The sequence below is a fragment of the Artemia franciscana genome, unplaced genomic scaffold, assembly GCF_032884065.1.
Source record: "Artemia franciscana unplaced genomic scaffold, ASM3288406v1 Scaffold_6642, whole genome shotgun sequence".
Lineage (NCBI taxonomy): Eukaryota > Metazoa > Arthropoda > Branchiopoda > Anostraca > Artemiidae > Artemia > Artemia franciscana.
Genome location: NW_027066842.1, coordinates 1 through 16,734, shown reverse-complemented (window position 1 = coordinate 16,734; position 16,734 = coordinate 1). Strand labels below are relative to the sequence as shown.

General features: G+C 35.2%; 1 protein-coding gene across 1 annotated transcript; it reads left to right on the top strand.

The window, feature by feature from the left end:
* Positions 1 to 1,199: 1,199 nt before the first annotated feature.
* On the top strand, positions 1,200 to 14,824 carry LOC136043487 (WD repeat and FYVE domain-containing protein 3-like; the record flags this gene model as incomplete). The annotated part of the gene is made up of 4 exons (XM_065728403.1): positions 1,200 to 1,426; positions 6,418 to 6,628; positions 13,002 to 13,653; positions 14,724 to 14,824. Coding segments are annotated over exons 1-4 (1,103 nt in total), but the record flags the coding sequence as incomplete, so codon positions are not given.
* Positions 14,825 to 16,734: the final 1,910 nt, after the last annotated feature.

The following is a 16,734-nucleotide window of genomic DNA, read 5'->3' as shown; positions in this document are numbered from 1 at the left end:
ATTTGTTGGAGTTAAGAGTGACTGTTCTACTTGTGCTTTCGGGTGCTCGGTTGCAATTTAACTCTTGCAGAGGGAAAAAATTATTGTAATCAAAACGTATACCACTGTAAATTGTTGAAGTTTAACAAGATTTAATGAGGACAGAATTACTTTACTTTTTGCCTTTCCAGAGTCTAAATTCGACTCCATTACATAAAGAGAGGGGAAATCAAATTCATATCCTTAGGACTACTACTAGAAGAGGTTGTATCCTCTCAATCATAGTTGATGAAAGATAATAGCTAGTGCCCTATACCTTTCTGGGCTCGAGGCCAATCTGATCTCTCTCGGAAGGGCAGAGGTACCTAAAGTTAATTCGTCTGGATATCTACGAAATTGGTTTGTTGTATATCAACCAAATTTAGTGGGAGGTGGACTGGGTTTTCTAATTTATTGCCATGAGGAAATCCACTAGAATGAGATATCAAATTACAACGAAACTTTTTGAAAAGTAAGATTTGGGCTCATAGGGTATTTTCAGTTGAAATTATAATGTAGGGTTATAATTATATCTATAGGGATAATGGGGGGGGGATATTTGATGCCGTTCTGATAGCTTATTGAACATTTGCTGCATCAAGCATGTGCCATATAAACATATAGGTCTTGTTCCTTTTTTCAGTTGTGGTATGTCTTCATGTCTGTAAATCTGCAGTTTTATGGATTGCCCTTAAAGGTTGGAAATTGCGCAGGGGTGACATATAAGTGAGCAATACTCTTAGCAGAAATAACACAAGAAAAGTGTTTAGGTATTAAAAGTTTACTTAAATAGCTAACTTTGATTGTAGTATAGACTTTTCTCTTACTCCAATTTAAAAAATTTCTCTCCGATGGTCATTTTGGATCTAATGGAAACCGTGGCTTTCCGGGACTTAGATTTAATCTCTTCCGAAAGGACGTGCTGTTCGGCTATGATAATAATTCAAGGCTGCAAATTTTGATTGAATATCAGATTCCTTTGAAGTAAAGCACAGTTTGGCAATGACGTTCTGAACACTTGTTGTCTATTTTTATATTTGTTCAAATGCCAGAAATCATACCCATATTCTTAACAAAAAAGTAATATGTAAGCGGGCAGCCAATTTAAATGGCTGAAAAAAAGGATTTTCTTAATAGATATCGCCCGAGAAAAAATATTTTTTCTTCTAGCTCAATTGCTCTTGGTACTGAGTTCTTCTGTTTCAGGGCCTACCCGAAGGATCAAGCCATATTCAACAGTGTAAATTTTTTACTGAAATCCTCTCTTTAATGATGGATCATCTTATTGCTGCTGACATATTGATTGGAGAACAAGCAGCACTGCCTGTAGTCATCGGCGGGAATATCCATCATATTGCTTCTAATGTCATATACTTTACAGGGAGGCTTGTTGATAAATTATGGCTGGGTAAGGTTTCTAGTAATTTAATCTCACGAGTTTCGTTTCTGGTTACAAAATTTAATACAATTGCTTTGTCTATTTAGAAAAATAAAACATTTCTTTCTTATGCATATTATAAATATCTATTAGTCAACTCATTACATTTATAAACAGTAAAGAAATGCCTGGCTTGTAAACAACTTGAAATTAACAACCGAACGAGACACATGTTTGGTGTCTACCCTAGATGTCTTATTCATAATATTTCTCAATAAAGGCAACAGCTTCTTGATGGATACTTTTTAGGTTTAGAAAAGCAGCCTGGGATTCATATATAAATTGGAAGGCAGCACCTCACTTATGAACGATTTGAACGTGCATATATATTGAAACCTATCTTATATCTTAAAAGAGCAACTGTGTATGTATTTACATGTTTATCTATAATTTTTTCCTTGAAAGAGGCTCGATGCTTTTTTTCTTTTAATTTAGGACCCTGGGATTGCCTGGTCTCAAAAAAAAAAAAACGATCTAGATAAGGTCAATAGTTTGAGAAAATGGTTTAGAGTCTTATTTTTGAAAAAAAATTACGTTAGTGACATAATTATTTGTTTACATTTAAAAAAGCAAAAAACTTGCTAATTTTTCCCTAGCATTGGTCCTATCGTTTTTAGTATCTATGACGCATGCAAAACTACACAAAATGACAAACTGCTCTGACCATCTGAAGAAAAAGGCATGGAACAAGAAACATGAAAAATCACATTGAATTGCAAAGAAAAATGTTTCACAATGAAATGTGTGGTTAGAAGACAAAGCAAACTTACAATGAAGTGAAGGAACGTGTTAGTTTAGCGTGTGTGAGTTTGTGATTGATTAATCGCAAGGAGGAATTAGTATTTAGTATCTATGACACGTGCAAACTTACACAAGATGAACAATAACTCTGGACAGCTAAATAAAAAGGCATGGAACAAGCAGTAGCAACAGATGAAATTGAATTGCAAACGAAAATGTTGCACAACGAAATTTGCGGCTATAAGACAATAGAAGGAAGGGACGTGTTAGTTTAGCGGATATGAGCGGTTAGAAGAAAAAGGCCAAATTACAATGGAACGAAAGAATGTGTTAGTTTATAGGGTGTTAGTCTGTTATTGATAAATAGGAAGGAGGAATGAATCTTTAGTATCTATGACTCATGCGAAATTACAAAAAATGACAAAAGACTTTGAAAAGGCATGGAACAGCTGGAGAAAAAGGCATAGAACAAGAAACTCCAACAAATCAGATTGAATTGGAGGCGATAATGAGACTTAAAAGTAAAGAATAACACGATAATAGTCCTATTGCTGAATTTAGATATTTCGGAAAATTAAATTTTACAAGGAACGTATTATTTTAGCATCTGTAAAGGATAGCAGGAAGGAGGAATCTGAATTCACAACAGAATATCTTAATTCTACTGAAATGGCAGATTTGCCGTCCTATAAGTTGAAAGTAAAGAAAAAAAGACGATCGTACCAATTCGTATTCCAGATATTTCAGAGGGCATAGGTATTGGAACATTTCAAAGTCGGAAGTAATGATGCACGAAAATGAATCGCAAACAAGAGATGTGGCTAGAAGACATGTGACAACCAGCGTCACAACGAATATATCAAACCGTAAATGAAATATGAGGTTAAAAGAGAAGCAAAAACTAGACCTCCGTTGCCTGTGCAACGGGAAGTGTTGCAGTAACTGTGCCCTGTTCCTTAGGGCACATTTGCCGAGCAACACGTGCAACTGTGCCCTACGGGACACAGTTGCGGAGCAACAGTCTCCATTGTGTCCTTCAGAGGACATTTTTCTAATGCGGCTTCGATTGTTATCTTGAAGCATCTTTGATATGGTTTTATTTCGAGCTCCTACTAAACTGAGTTTGGTAAAATGTCTAGCTGGTCCAGAAATAAACGAGAATAACACAATAACACAGTTGACAATTCTGAATATTCTGAATTCGAAGTATTATGTTTCGAGACGCACATTTCGGGAATTATTTCCGGGAAATCTGAATGAGATACGGAAATAACGTCTTATAGTTTTCTGCTTAACTTTTGATGGTCTAAGCTAGGAAAATATAAAACAAACCAAATTCACCAAAATCTAAATTGCCCCGAGGGCATGACAAAACTTCCAAATAGAAAAACCCAAAGAAGGAATTTTATTTCGGAGAAACTATTGTAAGCTCTAGTTGTTAGGAGATCGAGACCTGTCGAACCGCGTTGGAAAAAAAATTCTAGCTGGTCCAGAACAGAAGTTACCTCTAGAACGTCGAAACTTCGGAAATTATTTCTTAGAGAACGAAGCAACTTGGTATATAGAACACTTCACTTCTTCTTGCATACTTTTCATAGCACTACTCGATAAAAATATAAGAAACATCAAAATCGAAAATTTGAGAAAATTCCAAAAAAAATCGGAACGAGATGGACTTTTCCGGAATTATTTCCGGGAAATATGTAAGAGCTACGGAATTTTGTGCTCCGGTTCTCGAAGAGACAAATGAAAGTTCTACATGAGTTCAGCATAACTGTATTTCTAACAATTTTATTTCCGAAGCTAGGGTCGTCTTAACTTGACGCCAAACATCAAACGCAGAGTTTCTAAGAAAAAAACGGTTTTATTTTTTTTTATGGAAAACTGTTTTATGGAAAAATTTTAGGAACTTCTCTGGAACTTTTTTACTCTGTTTCACGTTTCCCTTCCCTCTGAAAAATCTCAAATTTTTAACTCTTACCACTTCGGAGCTACAGGTCGCTGATCACGGTGAAAAAAAAAAAAAAAAAAAAACTACGAAAGCAGTAGTGTTTCTCCGCAACACAATGAGAATCACAACGAGCTAGAGAAGAAAACTAAGTCCTGTAAAATGGACGATTCTTTGATGCATTCGCAAGAAGTGGGAATTAAATCCTCACCAAAGTTTCTTAGATTATGCTAACGAAAGATTAGAGAACCAAATATTTACAAGCCTGCCGTGGGTCTGGGCCCAGGCGAAACCCGGCTCTCGGCACTGTTAACTGTTAATTTTATGGTAATACGTTCATTACTAGGTTGCCCCTAAGAAGTGACTTGTTTGATGATACATATTGATCTTATGTTTTGTGTAGATGTGGTTTGGAAGGACTAAATTAAAATAGGAACAAAGTAGGATTTTTCAAAGTAGATTTTTTCGCATTATAAAGCCACTGATGATGAGAAAAACGCCAAAAAACATGCCAGCCAACAAAGGAAATAACCAACAATTTATTAGTAATAAAAATATTTTGTGACAACCAGCGTCACAACGAATATATCGAACCGTAAATGAAATATGCGGTTAAAAGAGAAGCAACAATGAGAATCACAACGATCTAGAGAAGAAAACTAAGTCCTGTAAAATGGACGATTCTTTGATGCATTCGCAAGAAGTGGGAATTAAATTCTCACCATAGTTTCTTAGATTATGCTAACGAAAGATTAGAGAACCAAATATTTACAAACCTGCCGTGGGTCTGGACCCAGGCGAAACCCGGCTCTCGGCACCGTTAATTATACGCGATTATTGGTTTCATTAAGGTAATGGATTCTAAAATATCAAGCTTATAGTATAATAAAGGATAGAGAACCAAATATTTACAAGCCTGCCGTGGGTCTGGACCCAGGCGAAACCCGGCTCTCGGCACCGTTAATTATACGCGATTATTGGTTTCATTAAGGTAATGGATTCTAAAATATCAAGCTTATAGTATAATAAAGGATACTATACTGTTTATCATTTTATTTTTTATTGTCAAGTTGTGTTTATTTCCAGATTGAGTTTTATGGTAACTTGTTCATTACTAGGTTGTCCCCAAGGAGTGACTTATTAGATAATACATATTGATCTTATGTTTTGTGTAGATGTGGTTTGGAAGGACTGAATTAAAAAGTTCCGTATGTAAGGTGGAAGGCTTGCTACTTGAATTTTATTGTAAATAGTGGGTATTTCTCCCGCCTTCAGAATCTTCTTCGCGCTTACTATATTTCTTCGTCTGAGCTTTGGCAACTGAAGACGTAGCATAACAGCTTCTAACACTCCTATCGCGTGACGAGTCCCATAATAAAGCAGAAATTTTAGACAAAGAATCGGAGACGTGGAAATCCTTCGGAAATGGTTGACTATGACGATTTTCGAAAAAGCCATTTTTCTGTGTGCCTTAAAGCTGCCTCAGACACTACGTCATCTTCTTCGGCCTCACTCCAAGCCTATGTAATGTCCTGATGTATATACTGATGTCAAATTAAACCCCTGAATTAGTTTGTGATTTCAGAATTGTCTTTCCAGGACGACGTTCTGTACATTAAGAAATTTGCCCTCAATTTGAACCTTAGAAAACTTTGTGAAAGATTTAAAGCTGCAGAACTTCTAGTTTTGAAATCAGCGCAGATTTTTTAGTTGTTGAGTAAAAGAATCATTTGTATAGCAATTTGTTTGAGGTCAAGCCACATTTTTACTAGACTAAAAAACTTAAATTTTAATGTTGCTGTTCCTATCCTCTTTCATGAAGAAAACACAAAGATGGCTTATAAAAGTAAGCTGAAGAAACAGAGTTAATGGGTTTGAAAAGCCAGGAGATGTTATGAAATACTGAGGAATTTTAAAAGCAAGTGTAGTTCTTTCTTTTATGTAAAAGAAAGGGGAAAAAAGACCTTTACTCAGAAAACCGAGTCAAACTTATGTTTTAGTGACAGTATTAAATAAAACCAGTAACCTTTCCATTTTCAAAATAATAATAATCCATAGCTCTCCGGAGCTAGTATAGAGAAGAATTACTAAAGTTTCCCTGAGAAGTCACAGAAAATCTAGAAAACCTAAACTGTGAAAAATTGTAAATATTTTGCCTTAAGGCGCTCATTCTTAAGAATCAGACACTTTAATCCCTCCTTTAAGTTCTAGCCGTTTTTATTTGTAATTGAATATCTTCAACTAATTTCAATAATTCCATATTATGTCGTAGGCTATCTCCAGAAAGACCCGCATGAAGTTTTTGATTTCATAGTGAAGCTTATTTCCCAGTCTAGAAGAAGATCGTCTTCAAGTACCTTGAGCTTGGATCATTTGTACAGGTGTCTCAATAGAACTATACTTTTCCTCCTATCAAGACAAATGGATTGTACCCTTGAGCAAAACTCTATGTTAGACGCTCTCCATAAATTGGCTCATAACAGGTAATTTAGGATTAAAAATGTTCTGCACATGGTCAATGTTAAAAACGATAGTTAGCTTTAAAACCAGCAGTAAATTTATCAAATGCTTCCGCTGTGTCAAATTTATTTAATTTTTATTACTGCAGGTTTCTATGAGCTTGCCCAAGTCAAAATAGGAAAAATAAAAAAAAAATTAATCAAGCTTTTGAACCTCAAATGAAGTGGAAAAGCTTAGAATTAAATAGAAAATTTTTCTGTTACTATTGACGACAAAAAACTATCTTTCATGTGCAATAGGACCTGCTCTGCTGGACAAAATGTTTTTCAGCCATTTAAGCTTCAATATTTTCAAAATTTAAAAATAACGGTTAGCGCCTTGTTTAAAGCACTGTATATTGAAAGTTGGTTTCTATGGATTGTGTAATGAGTTCAATTCAGTGACTTCAGATGACAAAACATGTGTTTATATCGTTCCTACGAAATCTTACGTAGTTGAAATAGGTGTGACTTAACTTTACACCGAAAAAAAAACGTGACCCGTGTTTTCGGATGTTGGTATCTCCAAAAATATTCAGAGAAACTTGTATCATTAAATTCAACATCTCTGATAGCTCTGGAAAGGAGATTTCAGTCCTCTGTTGGTTAGAACATGAAATTTCATATCCTTTCAGAGAATGTTTTTTTTTTCACCCAGCTAATTGAATTGAACAAATAGTCTTAGAGTACATGGAGAAGACTCATTACAACTGTTAGAGTACATGGAGAAGACTCATTCCAACTGTAATTTAATGCTCTAGTGCCACTTTCAATTAACAAAAAAGACTGTACTATTGTGAAATGGGATTTCTGTTATTTTGTGAGACAAAACAACGATTTAGACGTGAATAGGACCAGAAGGCCATTGATAAAAAATCCTGGAAACGATAGCGAAGTTATGTAGAATAGAATAGTACTTTATTGTCAAGCCAAATCTCACAACATAAAAACTGCCGAACTTGTTGCCTCCAGTCAGCTAGCCCACATTGTATAGAAAAAAAATTAAAACATTTCCTACAGCGATGAACCAAAATGTCCTGTCAAACGAAATGAGTACAATGAACAAAAGGAATACAAACGAGTACTTACATACACAAACATAAGTAAAATGTGAGTAAAATAAGTAAAAGTAACATATGTAAAATGAATAAAAATGACGGCATAAGTAAAAACATAAGTACATTATAAAAAACATACAGCGATGAATCCAACTGGCCTTTCAAATAAAAACGAAACAAAAAAAACTAATACATTAACAATACAAATGACTTAAAAATTTACTTAACCTCCAACCCTCAAAAGCCGTACTGCTATGTGGTGTCTCATTTTAATAAATATATATCACCTGTACAATATAGACAGTCATTATGTAGAGTAACTGTCTAAAAAGTAATCATGGTACTTTCTAAGAAAATAATACTAACGTTTACGCACTATTGAAAAGTTGTTTAACCTTCATATTTAAGATAACTCTGGTGTGTTTTAAAGTTAGAGAAAAACTAACAGAAAGACGTGTTTTTTCAAACGAAAGTAAGTAACGACTTTAAAACTTAAAAGGGAGCATATTCCGTTATATATGAGGAGGGTTAGCTAAAGTCGAGCTCCTTATGATTAAACATAACTCTTCTTATCTTAGTGTTTCAAGAGCGGAAGCTTTAACACAAGTCATGAGTTAAAAAGTTTGTTTTTGTTATCATAATGCTTAGAGAAGGAAATTGTAATTTAATGGCTCAATAACCTGGCTCATTTAGTTCTGTTTGCTTTAAACAATAAAACTCATCCCTAATGCATTTAATATAATCATTTAAACACGTGCCTTTACCTCCTGGTTATATTTGTTCCAGTCCCCCCCCCCCACCTGATGTATAGGACGCTAACTTCATATGCCTAGGTAGCATTATGAGTAATATTTTACGGTAGCGTAATATTTTTCAATTTGCAACTCGTTAAAAAAAGTGGTAGGCTTACGATTTCGTTGTTGGTACTGTGGTATAAAAACTAAATCCTAAATAAAAGAGGATAAAGCAAAAATATATCATAATGGGGAATAATTTGGGCTATTAGTTCAAGGTGCTTAAATGGTTTAGCTTCTAGAAGGTTTCAATATCTTCGCCATCAAAATAAACTAGCATTCTTTTTATACCTGTTTATATATTATGTGTTACATCCTTTCACTTTGTTCCGACATTATTGTTAAAGGACCCTAAGCTTTCAACTATTATATCCTAACTAGGACAAGTACGAGCCAAGGCAAATATGCCCAAGGGCGACCATAAATAAAGTTAGTGTCAGATTGATATTTATTTTGATTAATTTAAAACTTTTTTCACAAAATAAGCTTTTCAAAGAAAAGTAAAGAGCTCCACTAAGCCAACAGCGAGCAGAAATAAAGTCAAATAATCTTTCAGGCATAAAACTACGACAAATCACCGTCAAATAAACAAATGAATCTGAAAATGAACAGAAATTACAATAAATAACTGAGTCATCTGTTGTAAATAATAAACTGAGTTATTTATTAGATTGTCAGTTTAACATACATGTTAAACTATACACATTCCTATATGTATATACATAAACATATTACATATTCCTTAAAGTTTCAATAATTTATTTATTTATCAAAGCAATGAAAAAGTGAAAACATTTTAAATGTATTTTGTTTTCAACAGAATAAAAATTATGCTCTGATTTTGAGAAGCCATGAGGGTTTGAGCCCTACTCATGATAATTTTTGCTCGTTTTGAGTTGGAATCGGTTGTTTATTGTAATTTCTGTTCGTTTTGAGTTTCATTTATTTATTGATTGTGATTCCTGATAGTTTTTTGCTTGGAAGGTTATTTGACTGTATTTCTGCTCATTGTTGGCTTACTGGAGTTCTTTACTTTTCACTGAAAAACTTGTTTTGTGGAAAAAAGTGTTTTAAATTAATTTCTGTTCGTTTTTTTATTGACATAGTCTTTTTCATTAAAGAAAAAATATTTTACATCTTTTCTGTTTTTTTTTTCTAGAAGAATCCATAGTTTGACTTGCTATTTGTATGTTGGAGAAACTTTTTCAACGTTTTTTTTTTTTCGGAAACAAATAGTATTGCTTAATTAAAGTTTATATCTCCTCAAATTGACCTGAAAAATAAAATTTCTTATCACTGTCAAAGAATTCTGTCCATGCTCTTTGACAACCTGGACAAACTTGCTCTTTTATTTATTTAAACTGTAAGAACAGAAGTAGTAATAGTAGCCGACAAAGTTTCAAATTAAATCTCCCTGTTTTTCTCGATATATTGCTGAGGTTCTTATTTGCACCCATACTTACAGTGCTTTTTGATTTAGTTTTAAAGCATTATTTATTTATAAAGAATAACGTGCCAATTGCATATTTTAGGAGGTTGACATACCCAATATCGCTTGAGATGTAGCTGCTGGACTGTTGTAATATGCTGAACAAAATGGTTGTCTCAAAATTTTGATTGGATGTGTCTGGAAAATGAATGGGCTTGGGAGGAGGGCCGCTTGCCCTCTAATTTCTTTTTATTGTCAAAAATGGCACTAGAGCTCTTAATCTTGAATCGAATTAGCTCCATTATATGCCCTTTTGAAAATCTGCATTTGTATAGTTTTCTCGTTTCATTGAAACTTCCCCTAAACTTTCTCTAAAAGTTTTACCTTAATACCCCTAGCGTTATTAGTTACAGTGACTGTAGTGGTAGTACTAACAGCTTATGTATTGCCTTTTGGTGGTTTGAACGTCATTCTCGTCAAGTCCTGGAAGTTTCAACTTAACACAATTAGCCGTTGCTATAACATTGATGATATATGCTTTTGATAGCCTGTATATTTATATATTTTTGTGATTTTCATCTTAATGCTCATAGCCTTACAAGTAATTACAATAAAGTTAGTAGTTGAAGTAGCAGCAGTAGTAGTAGTAAATGTAGCAGCAGTAGTAGCGCTAGTAGTAGCATGCAAAAATTGCCTTTTGGTCAATTGATCTTCTCCTTTAAGCATTTTCTGGAAGTTCCTACTTCATACTCAAATCCATTCTTGAGATAGGCTCTTTTGACAATGTACATGCACACAATGTCTTTTTGTTTAGTTCAAATTTCCCCTCAATATTTTAAGTATAGTACTATGGTTGTAGTGATAGTGGAGGCAGTAGTAGCGTACAAATATTACCTTTTTGGTTAATTGACCGTCTCCCTTATCATTTCCTGAAAGTTTTAAATTAATATACTCAGTCATTCATGAGTTAGGTAATTTCGAAGACCACACTGCCTTTCCATTACGATAAATAAAATTTCAAATAGGGATAAATCCTTTTATTAGATATCGATACTTCACAAAAAAATACTGTGTATTTGGGTCACATGTGGAGTGACTGTCATCAGCAGAAATACTCTAAAAAAAAATTCAGAGAGTAAATACTAAAGATGCGGTCAGTTAAAGAAATGATGAAACCAATTTTTACTTGGCGAGCGTGACCGAAAATAAAAGACAAAAATCTATTGTTATTGGTCGGTTTTCTGTAAATTTTAAAATTCTGACTATTTTCATTCTTTAAAAAAGAACATCCAGAAAAAGATGTTTCCCATCCTCTTCTAATTCTGTAGTAAAGTTTAAATAACTCGCCAAAAATTAAAGTCTCCGAAAAACCTTTTAATTCCTTTTCCCCATAATTCCATACTGAAATTATGTCATCCATACAACGTCCCCAGAAATTATGTTTTAAGAAATGCTTCAGTTATTTCTGTTGATGACGGTCACTGCACATGTGACCGAAATATCTATTTTTTGTGAATTATCACTGTCTAATAAAAGGATTTATCCCTATTTGAACTTTTATTTGCCGTCATTCCTTGGTTACGCCCTGTTGACAGCCCGTATACACATAATTTAATTTGAAAGTTCGACACTCTCCAACCTTCTCTGAAAGGCTCACCCTAATGCCCATTGTCTTCTTGGAAAGTAAAGGTCAAACATGCATACCTTTCGAAATAACATAGACTATATTTAAATAGTGAACATATTGCCTAACTTACAGCCCTTGTTCTGGGGACTGACGTCTCCAAAGGCGTAAAAATAGAATCTTTCAACAATTCTGAAGAAAGTATGGGATGGTAGCCCTCAATTCACTTTTTACTCTTAAAAGAGCACTATAACTTCCAATTTCCAATCAAATTAACCCTAACAAAAGTTTATAAGACCATCCATTCCCTATGAACCTTATGTGCCCCCGGAGCATAACTTACAACCCTTTCCCTGAGGGCTCTTGGCTTCTTTTAATCTTCAAAGACATAATCACTAGACCTTCCAACTACGCTGAACTGAATGGCTATTCCAACAATTTGTATGTATTAGAGGAAATGATGGGCAGGGGAGAGGGGTTGGTTGCCCTACAGTCACTTTCGACTATTAGAAAGGGAACTAGAACTTACAATTTCCAATCGAATGAGCCCCTTTCGAAGTTTTTACGTCAACTTCTTCTATACGAAATGCCCTGGTTAAAAAAAACATGCTCTTTACTTAGGCAGTGCAATTGCGCTGCCAATCGTCTTGGGACTCTTTTTGAACAAATGGCTATCTCAAAATTTCCATCAAAGGTATTTCATGAAAATACGACCTGTGGGGGTAGCTGCTCTCCGATCAATTTGACTCTTAAAATGGGCACTAGCACTTCGGATTACCAATCCAATGAGCCCCCTCCCAGGTTTATACGACCACTCTTTCTATCAAAACCTTATATTCCCCCGGGGCATAGCTTACAACTCTTTCCTTGAGGGCTGTTGGGAACCTATCCGAACCTTTCAACTGCGTCGAACAAAATGGCTATCCTGAATTTTGATTGGATTTGTTTGAGGAAATGATGGGCGTGGGTTGGGGAGGCTGGTTGCCCTCCAATAACAGTCCTTCCATATGACGTGCCTTGGTCTTAAAAAAAAGTAATAATAATGCATTGTGCCCACACCGCTATACTTATGCAGCGCTATTGTGCTGTCTGTAATCAATCATTTTTATTTCACTTATATGCTCTTTAATGTGTCTGAATTACCCTGACAAGCATCATGATCCCTATTAAGGTAGTATTCTTTTTACGCTGTTTAGCACATTGCTTAAACTTATATTGGCTTTACAGCATTGGGGACTTTGTGCCTCACTCTAGAACTTCACTATTTTACGTTCATCCAGCCTGATGTTATATAATGTTATATAACATAATAATGATGTTATATATATAAATGTAATGTTATATAATATTGATGTTATATAATGTCAGTTATTTAAAATTAAATTTTCATTTTATTTTTTATTGCAAGTAAGCCTAGGACTTTTAGCGTTATAAAACTTACTTACTATTGCAGAATTGTAATATTTGGTGCTGGAAATCACGACCTGGAGTTTATTGGCTGCCTAACATATGCCCTAGTTTGTGTAGTCACGGGGCTGGGGTTACCTGTCGAAGCTAATTACCGATCGACGTGGCATATAGTCCAGCCCAAGAACGAGGAAGCTAATTCGAGCTTCGTTCATGGTCGAAATTTGATAATAGTGGCAGCTAGAAGAGTTTGGGAAGAAATGTACATCACCAAAAAGCCAGCTATTGAAGAAGCGTTTAAAGTAACTTTAAGCACTAGCAATTTGACTCCCAGTCTTGAACAGATAAAAGACATTGTTCACGACCCTGGTCACAAGCTATGGGTGACATATGTTGACAGTGAAAAGAAAGGTACAGCTAATAAAATAACACCGGTTTGGGAGCTGCACTCACAATTTCAGTCAAAGCTGCAAAAAGTTACTGGTGGACTAACCCGTTTAGGAAGTCGCACCAAAGCTATTGTAGCTTCTACGACAGGATTGAAAAGAGAAGACTCTGTCTCGATAAGGCCAAGAAACACATCGCTCAGTGGAGGGCAAAATGCAACTTTGACATTTCCCGAATGGCAAGCAGCATTAATTGGCCATGTTGGAATTATCAAAGACCAAGTCAAATCCCAAATTACACAGTATCAACAAGTAAGTGTCTCTCCCTCTCCCTTCCTCTCTCTCTCTCTCTCTCTCTCCCTCTGTCTTTCTCTCTCTCTCTCTCTCTCTCGAGTTTCGATTGTTCTGGGCGCACTTTTGCATAATCTTGTCACTGGAATCAAATTTTGGGCCCTGCAGCTGCCTGCTGAAGCTGAGTTCGAACTTCAGGTCCCGTATTACTAAGCAGAGATCAACCATACTTCACCGCTCTAGGATCCTAAAATTGCTTATATAAGGAGCTGTGGTTTCTTATTCTTACCTTTTAAGCCTAATGGATTGGTTACTTTATAATAAGATGACGCGAACGTGATCATATATGCTATTTACTATCACCAACTGATCATAGCTTCGTCAGCTTGTTAGCATTTTATACTGGTGGGAAAATAATAATATAATAATATTAATTAGATATCTAATAATATCTATTAATTCTTCTAAGCATCATCATTCTAAGCAAGTTTTTTTTCTAAGTTTACCGTCTTGATTAAAAGCTTTATTCTTTCTAATATAATCATTTCATTTTATTCGACTGGCTACCTTGTTTCGGATCGATTTTTAAGACGCTAAACCAGTTTGCAAACGTATTTTAATAATAACAATTGTATTCAAATACTATTAAACCGTAGACAACAACGTTACGACATCATACTAGTGTTAGATGAGACGTTACTAAAAATGAACAGATAAATGGAAAATATATATAAAAGTTGGCAAATTTGAAGACCTCATGAATTGAAACTATTATATTACTCTAGATAATAAAATCACCAAAGGTGAGCATATACTTAGATGACGTTGAAGTTAAGACACCTTATATTTAAAAGTTGCTAACATCTGAACAAAATATGGCATATACGTTCATCGCTTGATTTTCAAGAAAGGTAAGAGCATTGCTTCTGGATCCGACATTTTCTCTTCCAGAAACTGTTTCCAAATATGGTTGACAATTTACCTGATAGGGTCTTTGTCTAGATAAGAGTTTATGATCAAAATTATAAAATTAAAGTTCTGCTATTTTCTGCATTCCTTTATTCTTTGTCTTGACATTTTAACAATTTTAGGCGCATCAGCACGTCCAAAAGTACATAATGGAAGAATGGGAAATAGTTGAAAAGGATCTTTTGAGAGAACGAGGTCTATGGGGACCAGAAATTCCTAGTAGGTAAGGAGGGATAATTCTTTTTTTGTACAACATTAGATCACTGTGATCTACTTTAACTACTACTAATAACTTACTGCAACTCAAAGCCGCCAGAAGCCGACATAGCTACGCACGCTCCTCCTTCCAACCCAATCTATTCAAGGCCTCCCTCTTTACACACTCCCAGGAAGTTCCCATTTCCTTTAAATCTTTATTTAAGACATCCTCCCACCCTAGACGAGGACGACCTGCTTTCCGGGTTTGAACCACATTTTCGTACACCCTACTGTTTGAAATAGGTCAGTCTGTTGGGTACCCAGAACAATCCGTAGGCAATTTCTCTGGAAAACATCTAGTAAATTTTCATCCGCTTTTTGGAGCGCCCATGCTTCAGAGCTTTGGCAACTGAAGACGTAGCATAACAGCTTCTAACACTCCTATCGCGTGACGAGTCCCATAATAAAGCAGAAATTTTAGACAAAGAATCGGAGACGTGGAAATCCTTCGGAAATGGTTGACTATGACGATTTTCGAAAAAGCCATTCTTCTGTGTGCCTTAAAGTTCCCTCAGACACTACGTCATCTTCTTCGGCCTCACTCTTTTGGAGCGCCCATGCTTCAGAGCCATATTTGACCACTGTCATCACTGTGGCTTCCAGTATTCTAATCTTGGTTTGCAGACTTATCTGTCTATTCTTCCAAACTTTTTTTCAACTGAAAATACACCCTGAGCCTTGGGTATTCTACTTTTAACATATTCACTGCTCCCACCGTCTTTACTAATAATTCTGCCAAGGTAAGTGAAGCTATCCACCTGATCAATCTGTCCGTTACCCAACGTCACCTTTTCGTCTTCACTTATTCCTAGCCTTAGTGACTTAGTCTTCTTAAAATTAAGTTTCAAACCTATTCTAGCACCCTGAACTCGCAAAACCTCTAAAAATTTATTAATTTTTCTCACACTTTCAACTAATATGCCTAAATCATCAGCATAATCTAGGTATACCATTTAAGGATAAGACCTTTGCTAAAGCTCTTCTATCAACAGAATCAAACGCTTGCTCATAATCTATAAAACTGGGGACTTAAGGCATTTGACAACGAATGTTCTTCTCAATTATAAACCCAAGAGTGAAAATCTGGTCGACACATCCTCTACCTTTTCTAAAACCGCATTGTTCTTCTCTGAAAACTTTGTCTACAGCATCTCTCAGTCTAAAAAGTATCATATCGCTAAGTAATTTGCTGCCTACAGAGACCAGACTGATGCCTCGATAGTTACGACACTCACTCTTGTCACCTTTCTTATACAGTGGTTTAATTAAGGTTTTCCTAAAATCATTAGGTACTTCCTCTTTTTCAAAAATCATATTCATAATGTTCAGTAGCTTATTCTAACCTCAGAGCCACCATATTTAAGAAACTTATTAATCACACTATCAGCACCTGGAGCCTTATTATTTTTTAATCCTTTTAGTACTGTTGCTAATTCTCCCTCACAAAACAAATCTTGCTTCACATCCAAGGTATCACAAACTTTTTCATTTTCATCTATATCTTTTCCTGCAACTGTATCTTGGTTTGGCACATTCTCAAAATTTTCTGCCCATCTCTCTTTAACTCTTTCCTTATAACCAACTGTGGTCCCATTCCTATCTTTAACTGGGACTGGTCCGAATTGACTACTCTCTCTCAATTTATTAACATGCCAGTATAATATTTTACTATTATGCCATCTAGCTGCATCTTTCAGATCATCGGCAATTTTATCCATGGTCTCCACTTCACACCTCTGTAGTTCATATCTTAATGCTTTCTCCACTTTCTTTACACTCCTTTTGTTATCATATGATCTATAACTCAGATAATTTTTGTACAAACCCCTTCTACTCTCCACTAAACATAAAGCTTTTTCACTAATATTCCTAGCT